The 23,130-nt window shown below is 38.9% G+C and overlaps 1 protein-coding gene across 5 annotated transcripts in view; it reads left to right on the top strand.

The window, feature by feature from the left end:
* Positions 1–23,130, top strand: part of slc4a11 (solute carrier family 4 member 11) — a 173,151-nt gene that overhangs the window by 114,954 nt on the left and 35,067 nt on the right. For 4 of the 5 annotated variants that reach the window (XM_051952307.1, XM_051952453.1, XM_051952401.1 and 1 more), the window contains exons 6-10: positions 14–46; positions 8,767–8,848; positions 10,281–10,404; positions 15,887–16,096; positions 22,582–22,666. In XM_051952307.1, the coding sequence (XP_051808267.1) occupies positions 14–46; positions 8,767–8,848; positions 10,281–10,404; positions 15,887–16,096; positions 22,582–22,666 (534 nt within the window). The remainder of the gene's footprint in view (positions 1–13; positions 47–8,766; positions 8,849–10,280; positions 10,405–15,886; positions 16,097–22,581; positions 22,667–23,130) is intronic. The other variant, XM_051952375.1, reaches the window with a different exon arrangement.

Genomic DNA, 23,130 nt, shown 5'->3' with positions numbered 1-23,130 from the left:
TCCTCCTATGCAGACAAGTCTCAAAGTTTCGTTTTCTTTGATGACGGTAAGCTGTACTAATTGGATGAAAATGTCAGCATCAGCCGCCGTGAGGCTGCAATCAGTGTTTTCTTTTCTCCTTTTTCTTTTTTTTGCCTCCGTACCAATCACCATCAGTATGCCGCTTGTGTTTTCAGGACTGGGTCGATCCATCGAGTCGTCAAATGATTACAGCGAATAACCCTCCCGTGTCACAGATATCGATGCCTCTTCATCAGACCCCGATAATGTTCGCAAACACAAACTGCCAGTTCCATCCAAAGTGGCGAAATTAATAGATTGATGGTTGAACGATTCAACGCCGTTTGTTTTTCCCCCTCACAAACGAGCGGATCGGAGCCTCTCCAGATAACGAGGTTTCCGCGTTGACCCAGTCCTGGTGACCGTCTCATCACCACCTCACCTCATAGTGTGTGTTGTGCCGACGGATACCTAATGTACAGTAAGTGTTTGATCCGGAGCGGCCCCCTGTGTTTTAATCACCTCCTTCAAAGTGGCCTCCGCACACCTCCCCGACGCTTTGAAGGAAACCAATCATCCCCCATTGTGTCGCCGTGTGTGTTGTTTACGAGTGTGTGTTCGTTTCCGGCGACGGTCGAGACCACAGTTAATCTTTCAGGCAGCTAAAGGATCAGGGGGCTTTATTGAGGTCACCTCTGAGCATAATGTGAGGAGTCTCCACGGCCAAAGTGCTCGTGGATCTTTCACGCCTCTTTTCCTGCACACGTCTGTAGATTTTCTGGCAAAAAAAAAAAAAAAAGCATTCCAAGTTTTAGCACAGGGGTGTCGAGCTCATCTTAGGCTCCATCCACACGAAGACAAAGCGCTTAACAGTTTTAAAAACGATCGCCATAAAGACGAAGGCGTCTCAGAAAATGTGTGCGTCTACATGAACGCACTCGATACGCATGGAAGCGCTGTAAAACACATGCCAGACCTCTAGGGGCGCTGTAACAATATGACGGAAACACGCGCAAACAGAAGAAAAAACAGTGGGTCCTTTTCCGGGGTGTATCCATGAAGTGCCATAATGTGTCCTCGATAATTGTTTGTTCAACTTGGTGGTGATTGAGAGGAAGGAGATTTTGCTGCAACAGGGATAGTAGGATCACTGGCTTCATCAGCACATTTGCTACACTGTACGCCGCCATTGTTGTTGTCGTTGCCGCGTGTGGCGCATGCGTGTCAATGAAGTTATGAAACTGCGCATGCGTGTCAATGAAGATACGAAACTATGACGCAAGCGTATCTGAAAAGTAGCGGATAGCCAGTAAACACGGAGCTGCGTATACGGAATTTCAAAATCTTTCCACTCTGGAACCTGGTTTCAAAAATGATCATTTACAGACCCCCAAAACGCCGTTTTCGTGTGGATGATACGCAGATTCGGCAAGAAACTTATGCATTTAGAGCTCGGTTTGTCGTCGTGTGGATGGGGCCTTAGTTCACGGCCCACATTTAGCTTAATTTCATCTCTAGTGGGCTGGACCAGTAAAATTACGGCATAATAACCTAGAAACAACTTGTCATGGTCTAAAAATTACTTTAAAATTATAGTTTTGCAAAAATACAACTGCAGTTAATGTCTTCTCTGTAATTTTTACTTTTACAAAGTCGGGCCGCATTGCACCCTCTGGAGGGCCGGTCTTGGCCCGCGGGCCGCATGTTTGACACCCCTGGTTTAGCATATTTATTGATTCAGCTCTGGCTTATTTGTGACATTATCCTCGTGTGATTTTGCAGAAATTTCAATCCGTGTTTTTTTTTTGCTTCCTGCCCCAACGTGCCGTTAAAGAATTCACCCAAGAATCCATGGAGATCAAAGCGGAAGGCCCAGTGCAGCCACCCAGTCTTCCTCCTCGTCTTTTTTCATCTCTTTCCATTGAAGTTTGGCACATTTGATATGCTGCTGCATGTTTTTCTTTTTTCTTTTTCCCTGCGCGGAAGCGGCTGTGGCGGCGTAACGGTGTTTGCGTGGCGAAAAAAAGCTGACGAAACCGAACGGAAATCTCCACATTGTGGCTGACAAGCCTCGAATGTACGCGTCTTAATTAGTCTCCCAGCAATCACTCACAAACGCTTCCTGTCATCCGAGCCGGGTTTGTTCAGCATAGAGGGCGAGGTAATGTAACAACCCAATGCCTGATCACTAATATTAAAAGTAAATAAGTAGTTTAAAGCATGCAGAGGAGGTTGGGGCGGTGGAGGGGTCCATGTTTGCATGAGAAACGGCAGCAAAGGCACCGTCACACTGGATTATGGGGTTCAGTCTGACTTCACTTTGACATGCAAATCTGTGTCTTTCCGGTTTCACCCTTGTGTCGTCCTGTGGGTCAAAATTAACCCATTTTAAAGTTTGAAAATGTGGGGGGGGGGGGGAATATTTTCACAGTAAAACTTCTGATGTCCCCATTTTCAACATTTTATGGTAAAAAATAGAAACATTTCTTAAGAACATTCACACAAAAAATCAACCAAAATCCAGCGAAATTCGCTGGATTTTGGTTGATTTTTTGTGTGAATGTTCTGAAAGAAAATAGAAGTTTTACTGATATATATGGAATTACTTTAGGTATTTTAAGGATTTTCTTTTGGACGATTTCTACTCATTTTTGGAGAATATGTACAAGAACTTTCTTGTTACTTTTGGGGGATTTAAAAAAAATAACTTAAGCGACATTTTAAAGGAATTATTGGAATTTTCTTCCTGAAGGTTTTGCAACTTTTCAGAAATTTGGGGCATTTTTTTTTCTGAATTTTTGGATTTTTTTCAGACAATGAAACAATGTTTTTCAGTGCCTGTAAATGAAGACAACAGGAGGGTTCAAAGATGTGATGGGATTTACTCCTCATTTTGGATATATAATATATAAATACAGGAAATGCAACCATCTACATTCATGGAGGTGAAACTGTTCTCCATTTCTCTCTTTGTGCTGTACAGACGTTTCTGTTATTCCATCCACTGCATTTCTATCAATTAGGGGAAGCTAAATACGTTATTTTTCTCTCTTTTTGATTCAATGTACTGTTCGGGACAAATGAAGTTCAACACGGGGCTGCACAATGCGTCGTTTTAGCGTGACATTTCGGGGAAGCAAATTAGCTCACGACTTTTTCCCTCAGTGTGCTTTTTTTTATTACTCATTTTCCATGACTAATCTACAAGAGAAGTGTGTCTGATAGAACATAATGTACTCTGATTTAAAGAGTTGTTGGAGTTTGTTGCCATGCAGGATTCACGTGTGCGCTGCAAAATGAGCTGAAAAAGACGATTCGGTTGCAAAAAATGAACACGTTGACCATAATCGAGCGTTTTCTGGCAACGTCTTGCAATTAGCATGGCTTTAATAATTGAGTATTGATTGATAAAGCTGTTGATTATTTTTCAGGGGTGATTTTTAATGTTTTTTGAGCACACAAACAAACAAATATCCTATTGAAAGATAGAAAATACCACTATGTGTTGCAGTAGAAGGCATAAATAAAGGATATTTTTGTGGTTAAATAGAAGGTTTGGTTGGAAAAATTAAATGTAACATCAATTGTATGGACATATTTCACCTATAGAAAGAATGATTTGGAATAGAAACACATACACACGTGGACAAAATTGTTGGTACCCCTCAGTTAAAGAAGGAAAAACCCACAATTCTCACTGAAATCACTTGAAACTCACAAAAGTAACAATAAATAAAAATTTATTGAAAATTAAATAATCAAAATCAGCCATCACTTTTGAATTGTTGATTAACATAATTATTTAAAAAAACAAACTAATGAAATAGGGCTGGACAAAAATGATGGTACCCATAACTTAATATTTTGTTGCACAACCTTTTGAGGCAATCACTGCAATTAAACGATTTCTGTATTTGTCAATGAGCGTTCTGCAGCTGTCAACAGGTATTTTGGCCCACTCCTCATGAGCAAACAGCTCCAGTTCTCTCAGGTTTGATGGGTGTCTTCTCCAAATGGCATGTTTCAGCTCCTTCCACATATGTTCAATGGGATTCAGATCTGGGCTCATAGAAGGCCACTTTAGAATAGTCCAACGCTTTTCTCTCAGCCATTCTTGGGTGTTTTTGGCTGTGTGTTTTGGATGGTTGTCCTGTTGGAAGACCCATGACCTGCGACTGAGACCAAGCTTTCTGACACTAGGCAGCACATTTCTCTCCAGAATGCCTTGATAGTCTTCAGATTTCATCGTACCTTGCACACTTTCAAGACACCCTGTGCCAGATGCAGCAAAGCAGCCCCAAAACATTACTGAGCCTCCTCCATGTTTCACCGTAGGGACAGTGTTCTTTTCTTCGTATGCTTGGTTTTTGAGTCTATGAACATAGAGTTGATGTGCCTTACCAAAAAGCTCCAGTTTGGTCTCATCTGTCCAAAGGACATTCTCCCAGAAGCTTTGTGGCTTGTCAACATGCATTTTTGCAAATTCCAGTCTGGCTTTTTTATGAGTTTTTTCAGCAGTGGTGTCCTCCTTGGTCGTCTCCCATGAAGTCCACTTTGGCTCAAACAACGACGAATGGTGCGATCTGACACTGATGTACCTTGGCCTTGGAGTTCACCTTTAATTTCTTTGGAGGTTGCTCTGGGCTCTTTGGATACAATTCCAACGATCCGTCTCTTCAATTTGTCATCAATTTTCCTCTTGCGGCCACGTCCAGGGAGGTTGGCTACTGTCCCGTGGGTCTTGAACTTCTGAATAATATGAGCCACTGTTGTCACAGGAACTTCAAGCTGTTTAGAGATGGTCTTATAGCCTTTACCTTTAAGATGTTTGTCTATCATTTTTTTTCGGATGTCCTGGGACAATTCTCTCCTTCGCTTTCTGTTGTCCATGTTCAGTGTGGTACACACCTTTTCACCAAACAGCAGGGTGACTACTTGTCTCCCTTTAAATAGGCAGACTGACTGATTATGAGTTTGGAAACACCTGTGATGTCAATTAAATGACACACCTGAGTTAATCATGTCACTCTGGTCAAATAGTTTTCAATCTTTTATAGAGGTACCATCATTTTTGTCCAGGCCTGTTTCATTAGTTTGTTTTTTTAAATAATTATGTTAATCAACAATTCAAAAGTGATGGCTGATTTTGATTATTTAATTTTCAATAAATTTTTATTTATTGTTACTTTTGTGAGTTTCAAGTGATTTCAGTGAGAATTGTGGGTTTTTCCTTCTTTAACTGAGGGGTACCAACAATTTTGTCCACGTGTGTACATATTCTGTTGGCGTCTTAAAATTTGCTGCTCATTTCTTAAGTTTGAGTCCAAAACGAGATCTGAATGCTGAACAAAGCAACAAAAGCAACTATTTTGGATGCATTTGTCAGCATTACACCACATGAGAAAGGTTCCTAACTGCTTTCTTCAGCAATACTTTGTGACTTTCAGTGCAGACCACTCCCCCTACAGCTTCATTCTAGAATAAGTAATTCAAATTTCAGCATTTTTTCAAATACATATTGCAATGTCAGTTTGCTCAACTTCTGCCTCCTAAATCACAATACAAAGAAATGCTGAAAAGGGACATTTTGCTTGCAAAAGAGAAATGCAACATCAGTTTTATGGAAATATTTCGGCTACAGAAATGATGACGTTGACAAAAAAAACAAGTATTCTGTCAGCAAAATTTCAATGGAAACCCAACTAATTTGTTTGACCGCTTAAATCTGCACCACAAAGCTCTCAGATCTGATGCTAGACAACGCAAATATAGTGTCTGGGATGTATTTGCCAAAGCTAAACCAAATGAGAATGGTTCCAAACCGCATTATTGTTGGAATAATTGTGCGTTTTTGAGGCAGATGGACTCCCTTACAAAATCACTCGTCATTAAATCTTTACAAATACAGTTATTCATGTTATTTAGCGAAATTCCTGCATTTTTTTCAAATCACATTATATATTTCAGAGCATAATTTTCCAATATTGTGCAGCCCTGTTTCAAATATGACCTCCCAAATGAGTCACAATAAAAAGAGAAATGCTGAAAAGGCAGATTTTGTTTGACAAAGAAAATCTCATACAGATATATTTCAAGTACAGAAAAGGATGACGCTGACAAAAAAACAAGTATTCTGTCCCCAAAATCTTGCAATTGTTGCCACTGCTTGAGTAAACCATTTAAATGTGCACCACAAAGCTCTGTTTGATGAGCACAAAACCAGATCTGATGCTAGACAATGCAAATATACCATTTTGGGTGCATTTGCCAAAGTTACGCCAAATGAAAAAGGTTCCAAACTGCTTTTTTCAGCAGTTTTTGTTGGAATAATTTTGCATTTATTGAGCCAGATGCAGCCCCTTAGAAAACCATTCAGGAATGATTTATTCCATCCAGACAGAATTATTCAGGGTACCTGGGGAAAATTCCAGTATTTTTTTTTGTATTCAAAACAGAATATATTTAACATAAAAACAAAGTATTGCAGTCGTTTTTGTTTTTTTTTCCAATATTGTGCAGGAATATTTCAAGTGCAGCGTCTCTTTAAAAGCAAAAACTCACATAAACCTTTAAAAAAAGAGCAGATTATTGCAACTGAGTCGAACTGCAAACTGATATTAATTGTAATGCGACCTGCAGAAAAACATTCTGTGCGTAAAAATAATTGGATGCGAGCCGATGGTGGAGGAATTTATTCAGGTTAATGCAAAAGCGACTTCCGTGTGCGCCCCGTGATGCGCTATAATACTTATATAATCCAGCTTCCACTGTAATGAATTATATAAGACAATACTCTGCAGGTTTTAATTACAGCCTGATAGGAATTGTTCATTTAGACAATAGGATTAAGTCACAATAATAACCCAATATTATCATATCATCCACTCGTCTGAATGGTTGCCAAGCCGTAACAAGTGTTTTCCCCTGAGAGACTGCAGCTAATCCACTTCTTTTTACTCTCATGTGAGGGATCGTATGTAAGAAGCCTGAGTCATCACAGACGTGATTCTGCCTTTTATTTGTGTTTATCACCAGACAAAAAAAAAAAATCTTACGTAACAGATACATAATCAACAAAGCCTTTAAAATGGTCACAAAGTCGGGGAGTGCTGCCGGCGTGAATCGCAGCAACGGTGGTTTTTGCAAAAGCTTTCCACTTTTTTTTTAACGATAGCGCCGTCGTTTAACCCCCTCCAAAACAAACAAAAAACAACTGCCTGTTCATGCTGTGCCCTGGTTGTTGAACTGCTCTCAACACTGAAACAATCCAGCCTTGATTTGGGGGGGGGGAGATATTTGTCATCTAAAAAAATGCAGCAGAGTTAGCATTTAGCTTCCCCTGCATGCTGTGACATTGACCACCCGGTCTGTAAATCTGTCTGTCTGCCGGTATGGACGACGATAACATCCCTCTCTCTCTATCTCTCTTTTTTTTTATCTTTTAATCTTTCTTTTGTTCTGTTTGCATCCCTCCGTCTCTCCCCTCTGCTCCTCGTCCCTGACGTCAATGAGAAATTGGATGGTTTTTTTGATTATTACACAGCTGTCAGGCTTTACTGCTGCTAATTGAATTGAATCCCAGTCCATCTCTCCTGCTTTTCATCTCATTTTACTGTTTTTTTTTAAAGGTGTTTGTCACATTTTTTGTATAAATACATATCTCTGCCCCTATTTCATTCAGTTTCCTGCCTCTTTTTTTTGTATTTTTCTCCCCTCCTTTTTCCCTCCATTCCCACCTGTCTCGCTCTCGCCACGTGCCGGCTGTCACTTTCCATCCTCTCCTTCCCCTCCGTCCTCTTTTTCTTCCTCTTGTTTCTCTCTCTCCTGTCTGCCTCCTCTCCTCTCCCCTACCTCTCTCCTCCGCCTCCCCTCTTATTCTTCCCTCCTGGCTCTCTCACTCCTTGAGCACTGTGATACTGTTGTCATGGTGACGCCCATCATTTTCTGGCATGAATGTAGGATACTTTATTGATGAGACGGCATTGGCAGAGGGGGGGGGGGGGGAAAGGGGAGCGAGTGAGTGATGATGGAGGAGAATGAAAGAAATCAGAATGATGTGACACAAAAACATTCCTGTAATTTTGATGTTGCTTCTTCCGGAGGGGGTTTGGGATAGTCGTTGCTGGAGAATATCCCCCCTCCTCAACAAAACACTGTCATTCATCAGTCTCAGCGTGAGAAATCAGAAGGGAGAATCCTCTTATTAGGAAGCAGCGAGATGGCTTCAGCGTTGCCCCCCAGTCGCCCATGTTTAATGATTTGTGCTCTGTAAACACGGCAGCATAATGAAACGTGTTTTTATATATATTTATATATATAATCTGCGAACACGAGTGTCAGTTTTTTCTAAGGTTAGACGGACATCCTCGTTAGCCCTCGGCGGTGTTGTGTTTGCACACAGAGCGGCTTGGCATCGCCGTCCAAAGCAGAAGGCGACGCTCGTTAGACACTTCTGATGTAGACATCATATTGAGAGGCTTGGCACCGCCGACAAGGCTGGAGATTGAACATTTCAGGCGTTTCACTGACACCATTTGGCTCGACGAAGAAGCCAGATTTTTTATTTTTAAATACATTAATACGGGGAGATTTAAACATCTTATTAATGTGCAAATGAACCCCCATAACGGCACATTTGTTGGGATATTTAGAGGCGGTGAACAGATGACATGCGGGAAAAGCAGGAATTAGGAGCGTGTGAGGATGAATGTTGGCGGGAGGTCGAATCGGCCGACTTGTGTTTGACCTCTGACCTTTGCGCCACAGTTCACCTGCTGTCGGAGACCATCCAGGGGGTGACGGCGACGGCCACCGGGGTCCAGTACCAGCAGTCCTGGCTCTGCATCCTGTAAGCAAGGATATTTATACACGAGTGCATGTGTGTGGGCTGGAAATAATCAGATATTTAACTCATTAATCAACAAAAACCATTAGTGGACTCTTTACATGCAGTTATCAAGCAAATGTACCAGATATACATGGGTAATTCCAGAATTGGAGGACATTTGGGCTTCAAAATTAAAAAAAAAACAACCTCTCTTTTCAATTTTCTGCTCCATATTTATCAATAATACATAATAAACTATCAAAAGCTTGATTGGCTCAGCTTACACATCAATGGTATCGTTTTTATTCCATGTTTTATTTGTTCTAACCCTACACTAATCACAGTAACAGGGTTGCTAATCCATGCTAATGTTAGCTTTTTCTCAGGAGCAGAAGTTAGATGTTTAGCTAGCTGTTACTGCTGACCAAGAGGACAAACTTACTGATGGGAAAAAAGTAAAGAAAAGAGTAAAAAGAATTTGTCTTACCCAGACAATTTCATGTCTTCCATGAAAACTCACACTTTTTTCATGTGCTAACATAACTGCACAGGGGTTTTATAGTCATCAATTAGCCTTTTAGCATGATTAGCTAACACAATGTAGCATTAGAACACAGGAGTGATGGTTGCTGGAAATGTTCCTCTGTACCCCTATGGAGATGTTCTATTAAAAATCAGCCGTTTCCAGCAAGAATAGTCATTTACCACATTAATTTAGCTATTAGATAGATAGATCCTTTTTTTAATCCCGCAGTAGGGAAATTTTCAGTGTTAAAGGGGCACCAAGTTAATGCCTACCGGACAGAGTTTTCATTCTGACAACATCACAGGGTTCCAGTAGCTAAAATGATTGGCTATTGATTGATAAAGCTGCTGATTATTAGTCAACAAAACCGTTCAAAGTTTAATTCTTAGTGCATGCATAAAACTTTTATTTTTCCTGACTGATTTTTAATGTTTTTTTTAACACGGAAACAAACAAATGTCCAACAGATAGGGACCTCAGATCAGAAAATGTTACCATTTATTGTAGCAGAAGGCTTAAACAAAGGAGATGTTTGCGATTTTTAAAGCTACACATGAAGGAGAACTTAACTACAACAGAGATAAATGCTTTTCATTGAACAATAATAAAATGTGAGTGAAGTGCAATAGAAATAAACACTATTAATATGTATGAATGCAGTATTTAAATCTTGTGAAGTATATTTTAATCCAGCTCGTGTGAGTTTCTCTGCAGTGTAATTGTGTGTATGTACATGCATGCCTGTATTATGGATACTCATGCGTGGTCTCAGCCACCACATTTGAATACCGACTAACTGTTGCTGCAGAGAAGGAGGTTAATCTATGGAAATGAGGGGCGCTGCCAGTGAGGTGAGGCGTTGACATTTATAAAAAAAAAAAAAACCTCCTCCTCTTTTTTTTTTTTTTTTTTCCCTCTCTGCTCCAGCTGCAACGTGAAGCATCTCCAGAGGCGTCACGTGTGCATCTCCCGCCTGGAGAGGCCGCAAAACTGGGGGGAGAACTGCTGCGAGGTCCGCTATGTCATCCTGATACTGGCCCCGCTCAAAATGGTAACCGCCGCCCCCGCAGGGAGCCGATGATACACGGGATTTATTACTCAGCACTGCAGATCCACTGGTTTCTAACGGGATTCGTTCACATTTCATTCATTCATACACTTTTATTACACACACACATGTATTCTTTAGGTAATTTACTGATTGTGTGCTCATTGAAAATCCTGCTTCATTGCTTTTAGCTATGATTTTAAATAACTTTTTTTAGAGTAGTCAACGAAATGACAAATGAGCAAGATAGATAGAAACTTTATTAATCCCGAGGGAAATTCAGGAACTGGACATTTTTTTTCGAAGACAACCTGCCTTTTGAACCCAGCAGTGAGTTTTGAGGTTCAGATTGTTAATATTAAAGCATAAAAACGTGACTAACTCTGACCACTATTCAACATGAACTGTCAGAAAGCAGCAGGTTTTAAAGAAGCCACATATCCTATGCAGTATTTTACATCTAGAAGGTCAGTTACCTACACTTTATTGCTCACATTTCTATTTTAATTCACTGAAAACTGAGAGCTTTGAAGCCGCCGACCGTCTGCTGAACTGAAATCAATCCGAGGGCCTCTCAGGTAGCTTGTGTGGGCGCGAGTGTCCTGTTGGCCCAAACCTTTCGGGTCGCCGCTGTGTTCGGGGGATTGCTGTTTTCTTCAGCTCTGAAGAGCCGATGGAGAGCGCCGCATATCCTGTGATGTCCCTCCCTCCCATCGAAACGTGAACTCTCTCTGCCTCCCATCAAACCACTCAACCTCTCTGTCCTCCGCCGCCTCATCCCGAGCTTTCAACTCCCCGTTCAGACCCACTCTGATTGTTGCCCCACTCCAGACGGAAACCCCTCCGCTCTCGTTCTCAGCCTCCTCTCACAGAAAAACAGGGATTTCTTCACGCTGGCTTCACTTTTAGCGCGGCATCCCCTCCTCAAAGCACCACATCGGGTGGAGTAACCATAGAAACCAGCGATACCTCAGCTAACCGCGTTGTATTTTCTGTTTGTTTGGTTTCCCCCCCACGTTTGTTTGTCTGTTTCCTTCGCCAGTCTTACAGGCAGCCATCTAAACCACTAATGGCACTCTCAGAAACATTAATCTGAGCCCCAAGTAAACATAAAGCACCCTTTTGTCCCAATTACCCTTGATGGCGACTGCTTCTGCAAAAGAGAATCTTTGAAGCGGCATGATGATGATAATGATAATCGGAATTCTTTGGGCTGGCAAATGTATGTAGCCTTCCATGTGTCAGGGTGGAGCGTTTCAATCACCCAGCGTTAAGAGAGCTCTGTGGCTCCTTCTTTGTTTTCTTTAGCAAATCTGCTGAACAGACCCTTGTTTGCAAATGTCCTGTTTTTCATTCAGTTGGTCAGATGCATACCTTAGTGTGCGTTCGTGTTCTGTTGCCGTCGCTAAAACTGAAGCTGCCCTCGGTATCGGACATCGATGTCGACTTTTTACACCCACAGTTTCCCCACTCGGCCCGGTTATTCAGACTAGTGAACTTAAAAACTAGAAAACTGCACTTTTAAAAGGAATCTTTTCAATATGAAATACTCTTTATAGGATTAAAAGGTGGTTTTGAAGTTGTTGTAATTGCTTTCTTTATGGAGGGATGGCAGCTATACACTTTAAAAAGATTAACACTTCAAGCTTTTGAAGTTATGAAAACTTCTAATTAAATTTGTTGTTGAGGTTTAACAGATTATAAAACAGTCCTGCATGAAACATTATCAAACTGATATATCAATACAGGATGTAACACTTGCAAATAAAAAATGTTTTATGAATGTCTTTAGAGACCTTTACCCTGACATTAACTAGAACATTCTGGGAAATAAAAACACTTTTTTCCACAGCAGAAAGCCAAACGAGGAGAGAAGAGTCTCAAAACAGCAGTAGAGACTCTCGAACTGAGCTGAAATAAAGTAAATCCACATAAATTAGACAAATACCATAAAGAAAATACTTATTCTTGGATTTTTAGGGCACCAGCTGAACACTAGACTGTACTTTTGCTTGCACAATGCAGTGTGAATAACCATTCTGGGTCTGCGGGGAAGTTCAACAGTTTCAAAGGGAGGGTTTCACATGCATTGACATTAACATGCAGCCAGACTGACTACTAGAATATAGAACAAGGAAACTACACAATTCATTCTCTGCTAAGAACATCTTTACTCCATTATATCTATTTTTATGTCAGAAATCTTGCACATTGCACCTTTAAGTTGGATTAACAGTAGTGACCCTGCAGCGTAATCCAGTTTCTTGTTTTAATCCGTGTTCCAAACATTGTTTTCTAATGACCTACTTAAATTAGCCTTCTTCCTCATCTCACTGCTACCTACTTACAGTTTTTACACTCTAACAGTAATATATGTGGGCCAGTTTAATGGCAGAGAAATGATTGCATGAAACATAAAGATGGACAACAAAGAAGAAGCTTATACTGCATTCATCGTTTAAGAAGTATAAATGGACATTTAGTTCTGTCTAGCTCTTTAAGTGGTAATTGTAATGTTAGATTTTACAACAGGGGAAGGTCAATATTTTCAATGGGAGGGGTACACATGCATTGATGTTAACATGCAACAGACTGGCTACCAGAAGTAAATATAGATGTGCTAATTTATTGACAAACAAATGATTATGTGGAAAATAAAGGTGAGCAGCAAAGATGTTGCTTATACTGCATTCATGGTTTAAGAAATTTAAATGGTGTTTAGCTCTGTCTAGTTATATAAATGGTAATTGTAACTGAAGGTCAACAGTTTCAATGGGAGGGTTTCACATGCACTGACTTTAACATGTAGTCAGAATGTAGAACAAAGAAGCTACACACTTAATTCTCTGCCAAGGACGACTTAACTCCACTAAATCTCTTTCCATAGCAGTTTACTGCCAAATTAATGCTATTTTTGTTTAAAATATTGCATATTGCAGCTTTACATTGTATTAACATCAGGGAACCAGGGTCAAAAGGAAACATAAGACAGTTTCTGAGGCATAATACAATCTCTGGTATCCGTCCATGTTCCATACAATGTTTCATAAGCCTCTTCTTTAACTCCCTGCTACCTACTTATAGTTCTTAAAATAATATATATGGGCAATTTTTTTATTATTGCATGAAAAGTAAAGTCAACAGAAAAGAATTAGCTTATACTGCATGCATCGTTTGAGAGTGCAAATGGATGTTTTGCTCTAACTACCTCGGCAAATGGTAATTTTAACCCTGTTAGTCAGGTTTTACAATGGGGGAAGGTTCACCAGGGAGGGTTTCAGATGCATTAACATGTAGCTGGCATGTAGAACAAAGGAACTACACTTAATTCTCTGCTGAGGACACCTTAACTCCACTAAATCGCTTTTCATAGCTGTTTGCTGCAATATCATTGCAATTTTTAAGTTTAAAATATTTCATATTCCTTCTAAATTTCTGGCAAACAAATGATTGCAGTAGCTTATACTGCTCGCATGGTTTGTGAACTGTATGTTTAGCTCTAGCTAGCTCTATAAATGCTAATTGTAATGTTTGTCAGGTGATAAGTTCAACCAGACTGAAGTTTCCTTTTACAACTGGATGGATTTTAGTTCAATTTAGGACAGGCATTGGGTTAAATTTTATTTTTATAGCCCTAATTCACAACATAAATCCTCTCAGGTCATTTTTTTGCGATAAGATCCCAACCTCCCCATATTATGCCATTAAGAGACGCCAAACAAACCTAACTATTTCCTTTGTGCAAGCAATTGGAGACAGTTCATGGGTAATTTCCCTCAAGTTTCGCCAAATCTTTCAATTATCCAGTCAAATGCCCTGCTTTTTCTGATGTGAATCAGCACAAAATGTTATACAGACTTTCATGGTTGTTGCATTCGAATGACTTGTACATCGAGGGCATTTTTGCTGTTGAGTGAAATAACGCTGGCAATCAAACGACTCTTCACCATCACCAGGTCAAACTTTGTTAAAATACTGAATGAAACCTAAATTATCATCACTTCAAGCAAGCTGGAAAGTTAGCTTCACAGAGCTGCTAATGCTTTGTGTTACAGCTCCGTGTCTCCATTGGAATCCATTGTATCTGCTGTAAATCAAATCCTAGCTGCCGTGTCTTTGAATCAAACTGTTCAGAGCATGCGACGGGGGAGAATCTGATCCTTAGCGGTGACATTTTTGATGGTTTCGTCTCTTTACGACTCCCTGTCAGACCCGGCTGAAGGCACGCTACCCTTTTCCTTTGCACAGAAAGACGAAAAGAGCCTTGAGATTAATCGAGATCTCTCTCGGCTCTGGTTGAAATTCAGTTACCACTGTGGAAAAGCTTAAAGGCTTTAGTTACTCTGTTTACTGCAGCTGCTGCCGTTTGCGCCGAGCCCGACTCCGTTGGTATCATCACCACCTGGCTAACAAGGCTTCTCTGGCACCACGCTGTCTCCCAGCCTGCCAGGGCCACATTACCATCACTCGGCGCCACTTTGTGACTTGTGAGGCATTATTTGGAGCAGATGTGGGATTATTGACGCCCCCCAATACACCCGACCTGTTCCAAGCGCATCCGAGCCACCTTTGAAGTAGAAATAAGTAGCTTAAACATCCCAGTTCCTGGTACAGAGACCAGAATTATATCCCCAGTGTTTGACATCGAGGTTCATTGTGTAAAAGATGTTTGCAAGTGAGAAACATTTGGTGACAAGAAGAGACTCGATTTTAGTGGCGACCTCTTTTTGTTTTGCAGTATCATGGTGTAATAAAACTTTTAGAATAGACTTAGAAACCTGAATTTAAATTTGACAGACCTCTTTTGCATCCTGATGTGTTTTATGGTACATGTGACATCACCTGACCATGCTATAACAATAAAAGTCTAAAACTTTACAGCATTTTTTTAGTGTTTTACCACCAAATAAAGACTGTTTTTAATTTAGCAGTTGATTTTGACAAACTTCCAGAGCATCCTTTTATATATTACAGTATAATGCAACATCATCTAACCACACTAAAAGAATATAAATCTATTAAAAAGTATTTCTTAATGGTTTAACTTTAATAGAAGGCAACTAGACCTCATTTTTGTTTTTTGAAAACATTTCACCTTTTATCATCAATCCCTAAACAAAGGAGGGAGTTACCAGGTACATACAATGCAGTCTTGAGGTTCCTTCCCTGAAGGTTTTACCACGATTAACACCCTAAGACCTCCCTTAACTGGCAGTTACACAATCACCTTGAGGCATTCGAGTCTTGGACCATTAGCTATGTGATCTGGTGGTGATAACGAATACGTGAAACATCCTATCAGTCAGAACTGGGGAAGCCTCTTGCGTTGGAGGTGGAACATCTTCAGGAAAAAAAGAAGTCTAGTTGCCTTCCACTAAAGAATGTCGGTTCATTTTACAGATGTGACAGACTTACTGCTCACAAGTGGTCTAAAAATCTGTCTTCTGTCATTTAAATGTTTAATTTCTTTGGTTTCTTTCCCCAGAAAAGTACCAAGACGGCGATGGAGCTGGGCCGGACGTTCGCCACCCTCTTCTCTGACATCTCCTTCAGGCAGAAGCTGCTGGAGACGAAGACTCAGGAGGAGTTCAAGGAGGCTCTGGTGTTCCAGAGACACCAGCTGACGGCGACCAACCAGCAGCCCACCGTCCTGGGGAAGGAGGAGACCGACCCTCGCAGCCACAAACCCCTCAAGGTCGGAAACCACGGTTTATAACTTTCCAGTGTTTCAGGCACATTTACACCCAATCTGAAGCGGCATCTTTTCCTATGAATCGTTTCCTGTCAGGCTCTGAGACGAGGCCTGTGATTGGTCGGTGCTAGTGTTGGCTTCCTCTCTATATTATCATATTAGGGTTGAGATATTTTCTAATTGTGCTTCATCCTCATATAAACGTCAAATAAAGTGAAATAAGAAAAAAATATATAATGTAGAAAAAATCAACTGAACATATGAGTAAGAATGTGAATAGCAGGCAAAAGGATATAGTCAATAAAAATAAATAAAATATATTTTGAATAAAACATTGTGAAAAAAGATCAAAAATATTGAAAGTATAATATAGAAAAAAATCATCTGAATATACAAGAGTGACAGAATGTACCAATGAGAATGTGAACAGCGATATAGACAATAAAATAAAATTACAATTAATTAAATAAAATAAAATAAACCAAAATTAGATAAAAATATATTAAATATAATTTTGGAAAAAAATCTACAGAATATCCAAGAATGACAAAATGTGTGAATGAGAATGTGAACAGCGATATAGACAATAAAATAAAATTACATTAAATTAAAATGAAATAAAATAAATCAAAATTAGATTAAATATATTAAATATAATATTGGAAAAAAATCTACAGAATATCCAAGAATGACAAAATGTGCGAATGAGAATGTGAACAGCAGGCAGTGATATAGTCAATAAAAAATAATAATTAAAATAAAATAAAATTACACTTAAAAATAAAAAAATTGAAAAAAAATCTTTTTTTTGAAAGTAGCTTTATTTTACGAATATTCATTGTTTTTTTTTCTCTGTTGTTTTTGGAATATTTTTTCAATGCCCAGTTCAGTGCCCATCCAGCCCATATATAAAGTTTTCTCCTCCGTCTCTTTCCACTCTCCTCCTCTCTCCTCCTCCGGCTGGCCTCCTCCATCTTTTCTGGGCCTCTAATCAATCAGCATCAACCCTCACCCTCCTAAATGACCTCACATCCCTCACAGCGCTGTCACAACTCACCTCCCCTCAGCCTCCGTTAAACCTCCAGAGGTTTCTGCTCAGCATCTCGTCCTGATGTCGCCGTTGACAGGCCACGGCTCCCAGACATTTCCCCTGTTTCTTTCTCTTTCTTTCTTTCTTTCTTTCTTTTTTTATAGCGCCAGGTTTTGTTGGGTGTTTATCCCAGGGCTGGAACAGCTCAGAGCCGCTCAGAGAAACAGGGAAGTTCAGACAAAGACAGATGCAGAGAACAGAGGGCTTTAAAAGCTTTCTGAAAAGGATGTTAGACTCTTAGAAAATATATGTTTTCACTTTTAGCTGTAGTTTTTGAACTATTTACAATATATAGATTTTCTCTGTGTTGCTAGATTACAGATAGCTAGTAAATTTAAATATATACACACATTAATTTTCATGTTAAATAGGGCTGGGCGATATAACCAAAATTTTATATCCCAATATAGCTTATTTTATATCCCAATACGATATACATAACGATATAGCATATTTTTGGTAAATTCAGTGAATGAATGGGACCGGGCAGCGGCATACCTTACAAAGTACGGTAGTCTGATCCTTGCCGGTCTTTTTAAATCCAAACCACCGCCATATGACAGAAGTTCCCCCTCTTTTAGGTACAAGCTCGTCGGTTTGAGCCGGTTGTTCGTCATCTTGTTGTTTAGATTGTTCTTCTGAGTCTTCTTCCATAGCTGTTTATGTTTTAGCCACGTGCCAGTGTTGCCAACTCCTCAGTAAGGAAAGTTGCTATTGGCTGTCCTAAAAGTCGCTGGAAGTCGCTAAATGATGTCATCTCCGAATTTGCATATTTCCCAGTTTGCATGTAATTATAAAACACCCAAAATATGTTTTTGTACTAGAGGCTAAATGCTGTGGTTTATTTTAGCATGACAGTGAAGAAACATTTTCATTTATATCCCGCTCCGTAAGTCTGGATGGGATCTGTAGTGACGTTGCGTATCCGCGATTCATCTGCCGCCTGGCCGCGGAGTGATCAGACACTGGGACTGCTGAGGGGTAACTGGACTGACAGTCTGTGCTTTGGGAGGGGGAGAAGCTCACAACAGCACCTGCTGCTTGCTGAAAACAGTAACTGCAGAATGATCCGAGTTTTCCTGTCAGAGTCTCCAAAACGGCAGAAAAAGTCGCTAGATTTGTCGTTAGTTGCTTTTGACAAAAAAAGTCGCTAGATTTGTCGCTAGTTGCTTTTGACAAAAAAAGTCGCTAGGACGCTTTTGAAAGTCGCTAGATTTAGTGAGGAAGTCGCTAAGTTGGCAACACTGCCGCGTGCCTGGGCTTGCCATAAGGGACGTCGGTGACGTAAAATACTGCCGTAAAGCGTGTTTTGTGACACTGCGATATAAACGATAGGATCTTCACATAAAACGATAGACATTTTATATCGTCCAGACGATATCGATCGTCATATCGCCCAGCCCTAATGTTAACCATAAAAAAGGCCAAAAATGCAAATCACAGACAAAAACAAAAAAATGTAGAAAGAAAAAAAAAAACAACGAAAAGTTTAAACAACATCCAAATCGAATTAGTGCATTTAAATCAGCCAGAATAAAATTACTGTACAAGTATATGTCATTATCTGAATAAATGTAAGCTAGGGCTTGAAAAATAGTAAATCAATTTAACTTTAACCGTTTTTTTAAAAAAAATCATATAATTCCTTTTTTTAATAAAACTTATTTCAAACAAGATGTATATTAAGGTTTTAAAAAATGTAAAAAAAAAAAAAATAAGTAAATGAGCAAAATTATGATTGTTTTAGAATTTCCCTGTTTTGTTGAATTACAAATAACATGTAGTAAAATCACAGATAAAAATGTGTTGTTTTATACGTTAAATGTTAGTTTGTTCTTTTACAATGTCTTACTGCAGTATTAGACTTTTTAAACTGTATTTAAATCAATAATATATCTGTATTTTGAAGATATTTGCCATTATGTAAAAATACATTGTATATTTATACTTGAGCTTTTTTTTTAGCTGTTATTTGCAGTAATGATTGAGTCTATTTAGTAAATTATCTAATTACTCAGAGTTTCTTTTTCCTGTTGAACATGGCATTACATAATTAACTGACTGAAGGGGAGTGTGAGCAGGAAAAGCTCTGAGGAAAATCATTTCTGCCTCATTTATCATCTCAGAGAGTTTGGACGTTTTTTGGCAGAACGAAGGAGTTTAGCTCGATGTAAACAAGATGAAACAAACAACAGCTCCACTTCTTCCTGGATAGTTTCATGAAGCTCCTTCAACATGGTTTGTTCATCCATTAAATCCTTTTGCATCGTAAAATCGTTCGCTGTTACAAGGAGGCTCAGCAGCTTCTGGCTCAGGTTGGATAAACAAAAGTCTCAGAGAGGAATTAAAGTCCACCTGGTTGTTGTTCTTTCAGTCTGAACGCTGGATGGAGGGAGAGAAAAGCAGGAACACACAGAAACTGTTTCTTTTTCAGAGGAAAGTGGTTTGTTGGTGGTCTAATGTCAATTCTGGATGTGAGTTTTCTGGTTTTAGCATTTTCTTTCCTCTCGATTCTAGTATTGGTTATTATCTTTAACTGAACCAAACAGGACAAAAATGTCAAATAAATGTATTTGAACTGGAATATACATGCAATTTAAACAGATCTTTAAAATGCAACTCATATCTGTAAAATAGTTACTTTGTTTCTAAATTACAGGCAATAAAATCAGGAAATCTGTAAAATTATGAAAAATAAATGAATAAATATGAATAAATATAATTTAGAATAATATATGTCATTTTTATAATAATGGCAACTATTTGTACAATAATATTTTTTCTGACTTATATACAATAAAATGGGAAAATCTATTAAATTATGAGAAGTAAATAAATAAACAAATAAACTTAAAATTATTTTTCAAGTCTTAATATATGTAATTTTCTTTCAAATAATGGCAAATATGTGTAAAATAATTAGATTTGTTTGCTGACTTACATACAGCAAAAGCAGGAAAATCTGTAAAACTATGAAAATAAAAAAGAAATAAAAAGATAAAAATGATTTATTTTTCTGCAAGCCTGAATATGCATAATTTTCTTTAAAATAACGGCAAATATTGATTAGATTGACTGTATAATGTGTTACTTTGCACAAATAAGTAAAAATGTTATTTACAACTTGGAATTTTTAAACCTTAATATACTAAATTGTTTTCTCAACTAATATGAGGATTTTTTTCTGATAAAATACAGTAAATAAAGAATAACTTAGCGGTTAAATGTTGTAAAAGAGAAAAATAACATGCATAAAAACACAGATTTTTTTAAAGTAAACTGTATTTACAGCTTTGGCCTGTTTGTTTGTTTTTCAACTGTCATGTAAATGAATATTTTTTCTGAGACATATTATTGGTAATTTAACAAAACAGGGAATGCACATGATAAACGAGGCAGGGATGATTTTCCTCGGAGCTTTTCCCCCTCAGTCAGCCGCTCGGTTTAATTACGTAATACCATGTTCAACAGGAAAATGAAACTCAGGCTAATTGGATAATTGACTTAATAAGCTCAATCAGGACCGAACATTTACTCCCGATCTGCTGGAACCTGAAGGCTCGTCTTTTTTAAGAAGCACTTCATGTCTGCTTTCAAATCACTTCACCTCCAACCTCCTTGACTCCTCCTTAAATACGCTGGATCTTCTTCTCTCGTTCACGTACATTTAAATCCAGCTGTGCTCGCTTTGTTCCGGATCACACAACGGGTCATTTTTAATCTAATCGTTTCACAATTAACGGACATTCGGGGATGGATGCAATCATTTTCCGAGTTCACCGCAAAAACGAGCAAAACGGAAACTTCAGAAACAAAGTGAACATCAGCAGGGTCGTGTTTCAAGTGTCTATAAGCTCATTTGTGTTCGGCTGGTTGCAAATTTCTCCGCATGAGTGGGAGTTTCTGAACAAACAGGCTCTAAACACAACAAATTATGCCTCCTACAAATGGGGAAAGCGATACGAGCAGCAGCGTTTACAGCTAAATATGTACAGAGAGGAGAGTTTACTTTCATCTGAGTCACTCCGTCTTTGTTCTTCATGGTCAGACGGACTTTACAGAGCCTCGAGGTGTCTTTTTATTCACTGAAAGACAAATGATCATCCCACTAAGTGCAAACCAGATGGTAAACCCTCACATTTGCACATTTTTACTCACTGTTGGCTCATTTTTCTTTACAATATAAAGTCCTACACCTTGATGGAAACAGAACAACCATGACTAGAAGTAGAGAGAACACAGAAATGTCTTCTGTGCAGTATGACACAGTTATAGCTTAGTTAAGCTAAGCTAAAATTGAGAAGGTAGGCTAAAAATGATGAGATAAATTAAGCTAAGCTGAGTTAAAAGTGACAAAAGTTAACCTCAGCTAAGCCAAAAATAGTAAGATAAGATAAGGTAAGCTGAGTTAGAAGTGATAAGTTAAGCTAAGCTAAGCTAAAAGTGATAAGATAAGTGATCAGAAAAGTGAATAAAAGCTAAGCTAAGCTAAAAATGATGAGATAAATTAAGCTAAGCTGAGTTAAAAGTGACAAAAGTTAACCTCAGCTAAGCTAAAAAATAGTAAGATAAGCTAAGCTAAGCTGAGTTAAAAGTGATAAGTTAAGCTAAACTAAGCTAAAAGTGATAAGATAAGTTAAGTGATCAGAGAAGTGAATAAAAGCTAAGCTAAGCTAAAAGTGATAAGATAAATTAAGCTAAGCTGAGTTAAAAGTGACAAAAGTTAACCTCAGCTAAGCTAAAAAAATAGTAAGATAAGCTAAGCTAAGCTGAGCTAAAAGTGATAAGTTAAGCTAAGCTAAGCTAAAAGTGATAAGTTAAGCTAAGCTGAGCTAAAAGTGATAAGTTAAGGAAGATTACATTTATAATTTATGCTGAAGGAAATTCTTTTGCCAGACATTGCTCAGAGAAAAACTGAATTACAAAACCTGAAAATAAATGCAGTGCCTCACGAAAGGAATAACAGAAAATTAATTAATAAAAATGCAAATAAGTAAATAAAAATAAGATGATAAGGTAAGCAATAAGGTAATATCTCACATGATTAAAAAATATTGCAAATAAAACTGAAATATTGCACCTGAAAAATGAAATATTAAACACTGCATTTACTATTTTTATTTTTACTATTTTGCACTAATTCCTGGTGAAATTTGTTCAAAGCCAGTCATTTTCTTCATCTTTTCAGAATCTTCAATATTTTTTTGTTGACTACGTGATTCTACATTCATTCTCTGTCTTTAGTTTTGCTCTACAGTGCAGAAATTTGTATACAAACATAAAGTAAAACACAGAAACCCCCTCATGGTGTTTTCCTGCCTGCAGGTCTCGTGTTGCACCAATAAAACTCTGCTGTGTCCTTGCAGAGAATCTAACCTCTTTTTTTTTTTCTGCACAGTGTAAAGACTTCTTCAAAGCCGGCCGGGGGATTTATGAGGACTTCTGCCGCAGACTGCCTTTCTACCCGTCGGATTTCACAGATGGTAGGTGGACCTGAGAGTGAATCATCTCCCTGATGATGCCTCACCGGGAGCCTGTGGCAGCTCCTCGTTTGTCTGCTGCCCTTCGCCTCGGTTACATCTGTGCTGCATCTGTGTCACGTCCAGGGTCGCTGCTCAGCCAAAATCACTCTCACCGCTCCCACGTGTTTCTGTTATTGTAATTTACGCTGCCGTCGCTCCAAACGTCTTCACTGCAGCAGCGGCAGGACGGAGGTTTTATCGACTCATTAAATCATCCACTTTATCAGCAGATGAGAGAATGAATGAGCTCGTGCTGCTTGACCTTTAGGAGGATTTTAACTGGGGAAAAATGAAGGTTTCAGCTGCTGTTTATGCCAGAAATCTGTGAAATTGCTGCAGTCTAATGGAACAAATGAACTGACTCAGTTGGTCTTGATTTGGAAAAAAGAGAGAGAAAACTAAATTTTGTTGGGTGGAAATACATG

Source organism: Acanthochromis polyacanthus, chromosome 1, assembly GCF_021347895.1.
Source record: "Acanthochromis polyacanthus isolate Apoly-LR-REF ecotype Palm Island chromosome 1, KAUST_Apoly_ChrSc, whole genome shotgun sequence".
In the NCBI taxonomy this organism is placed as follows: Eukaryota; Metazoa; Chordata; class Actinopteri; family Pomacentridae; genus Acanthochromis; species Acanthochromis polyacanthus.
This window is presented reverse-complemented; position numbering and strand designations above follow the sequence as displayed.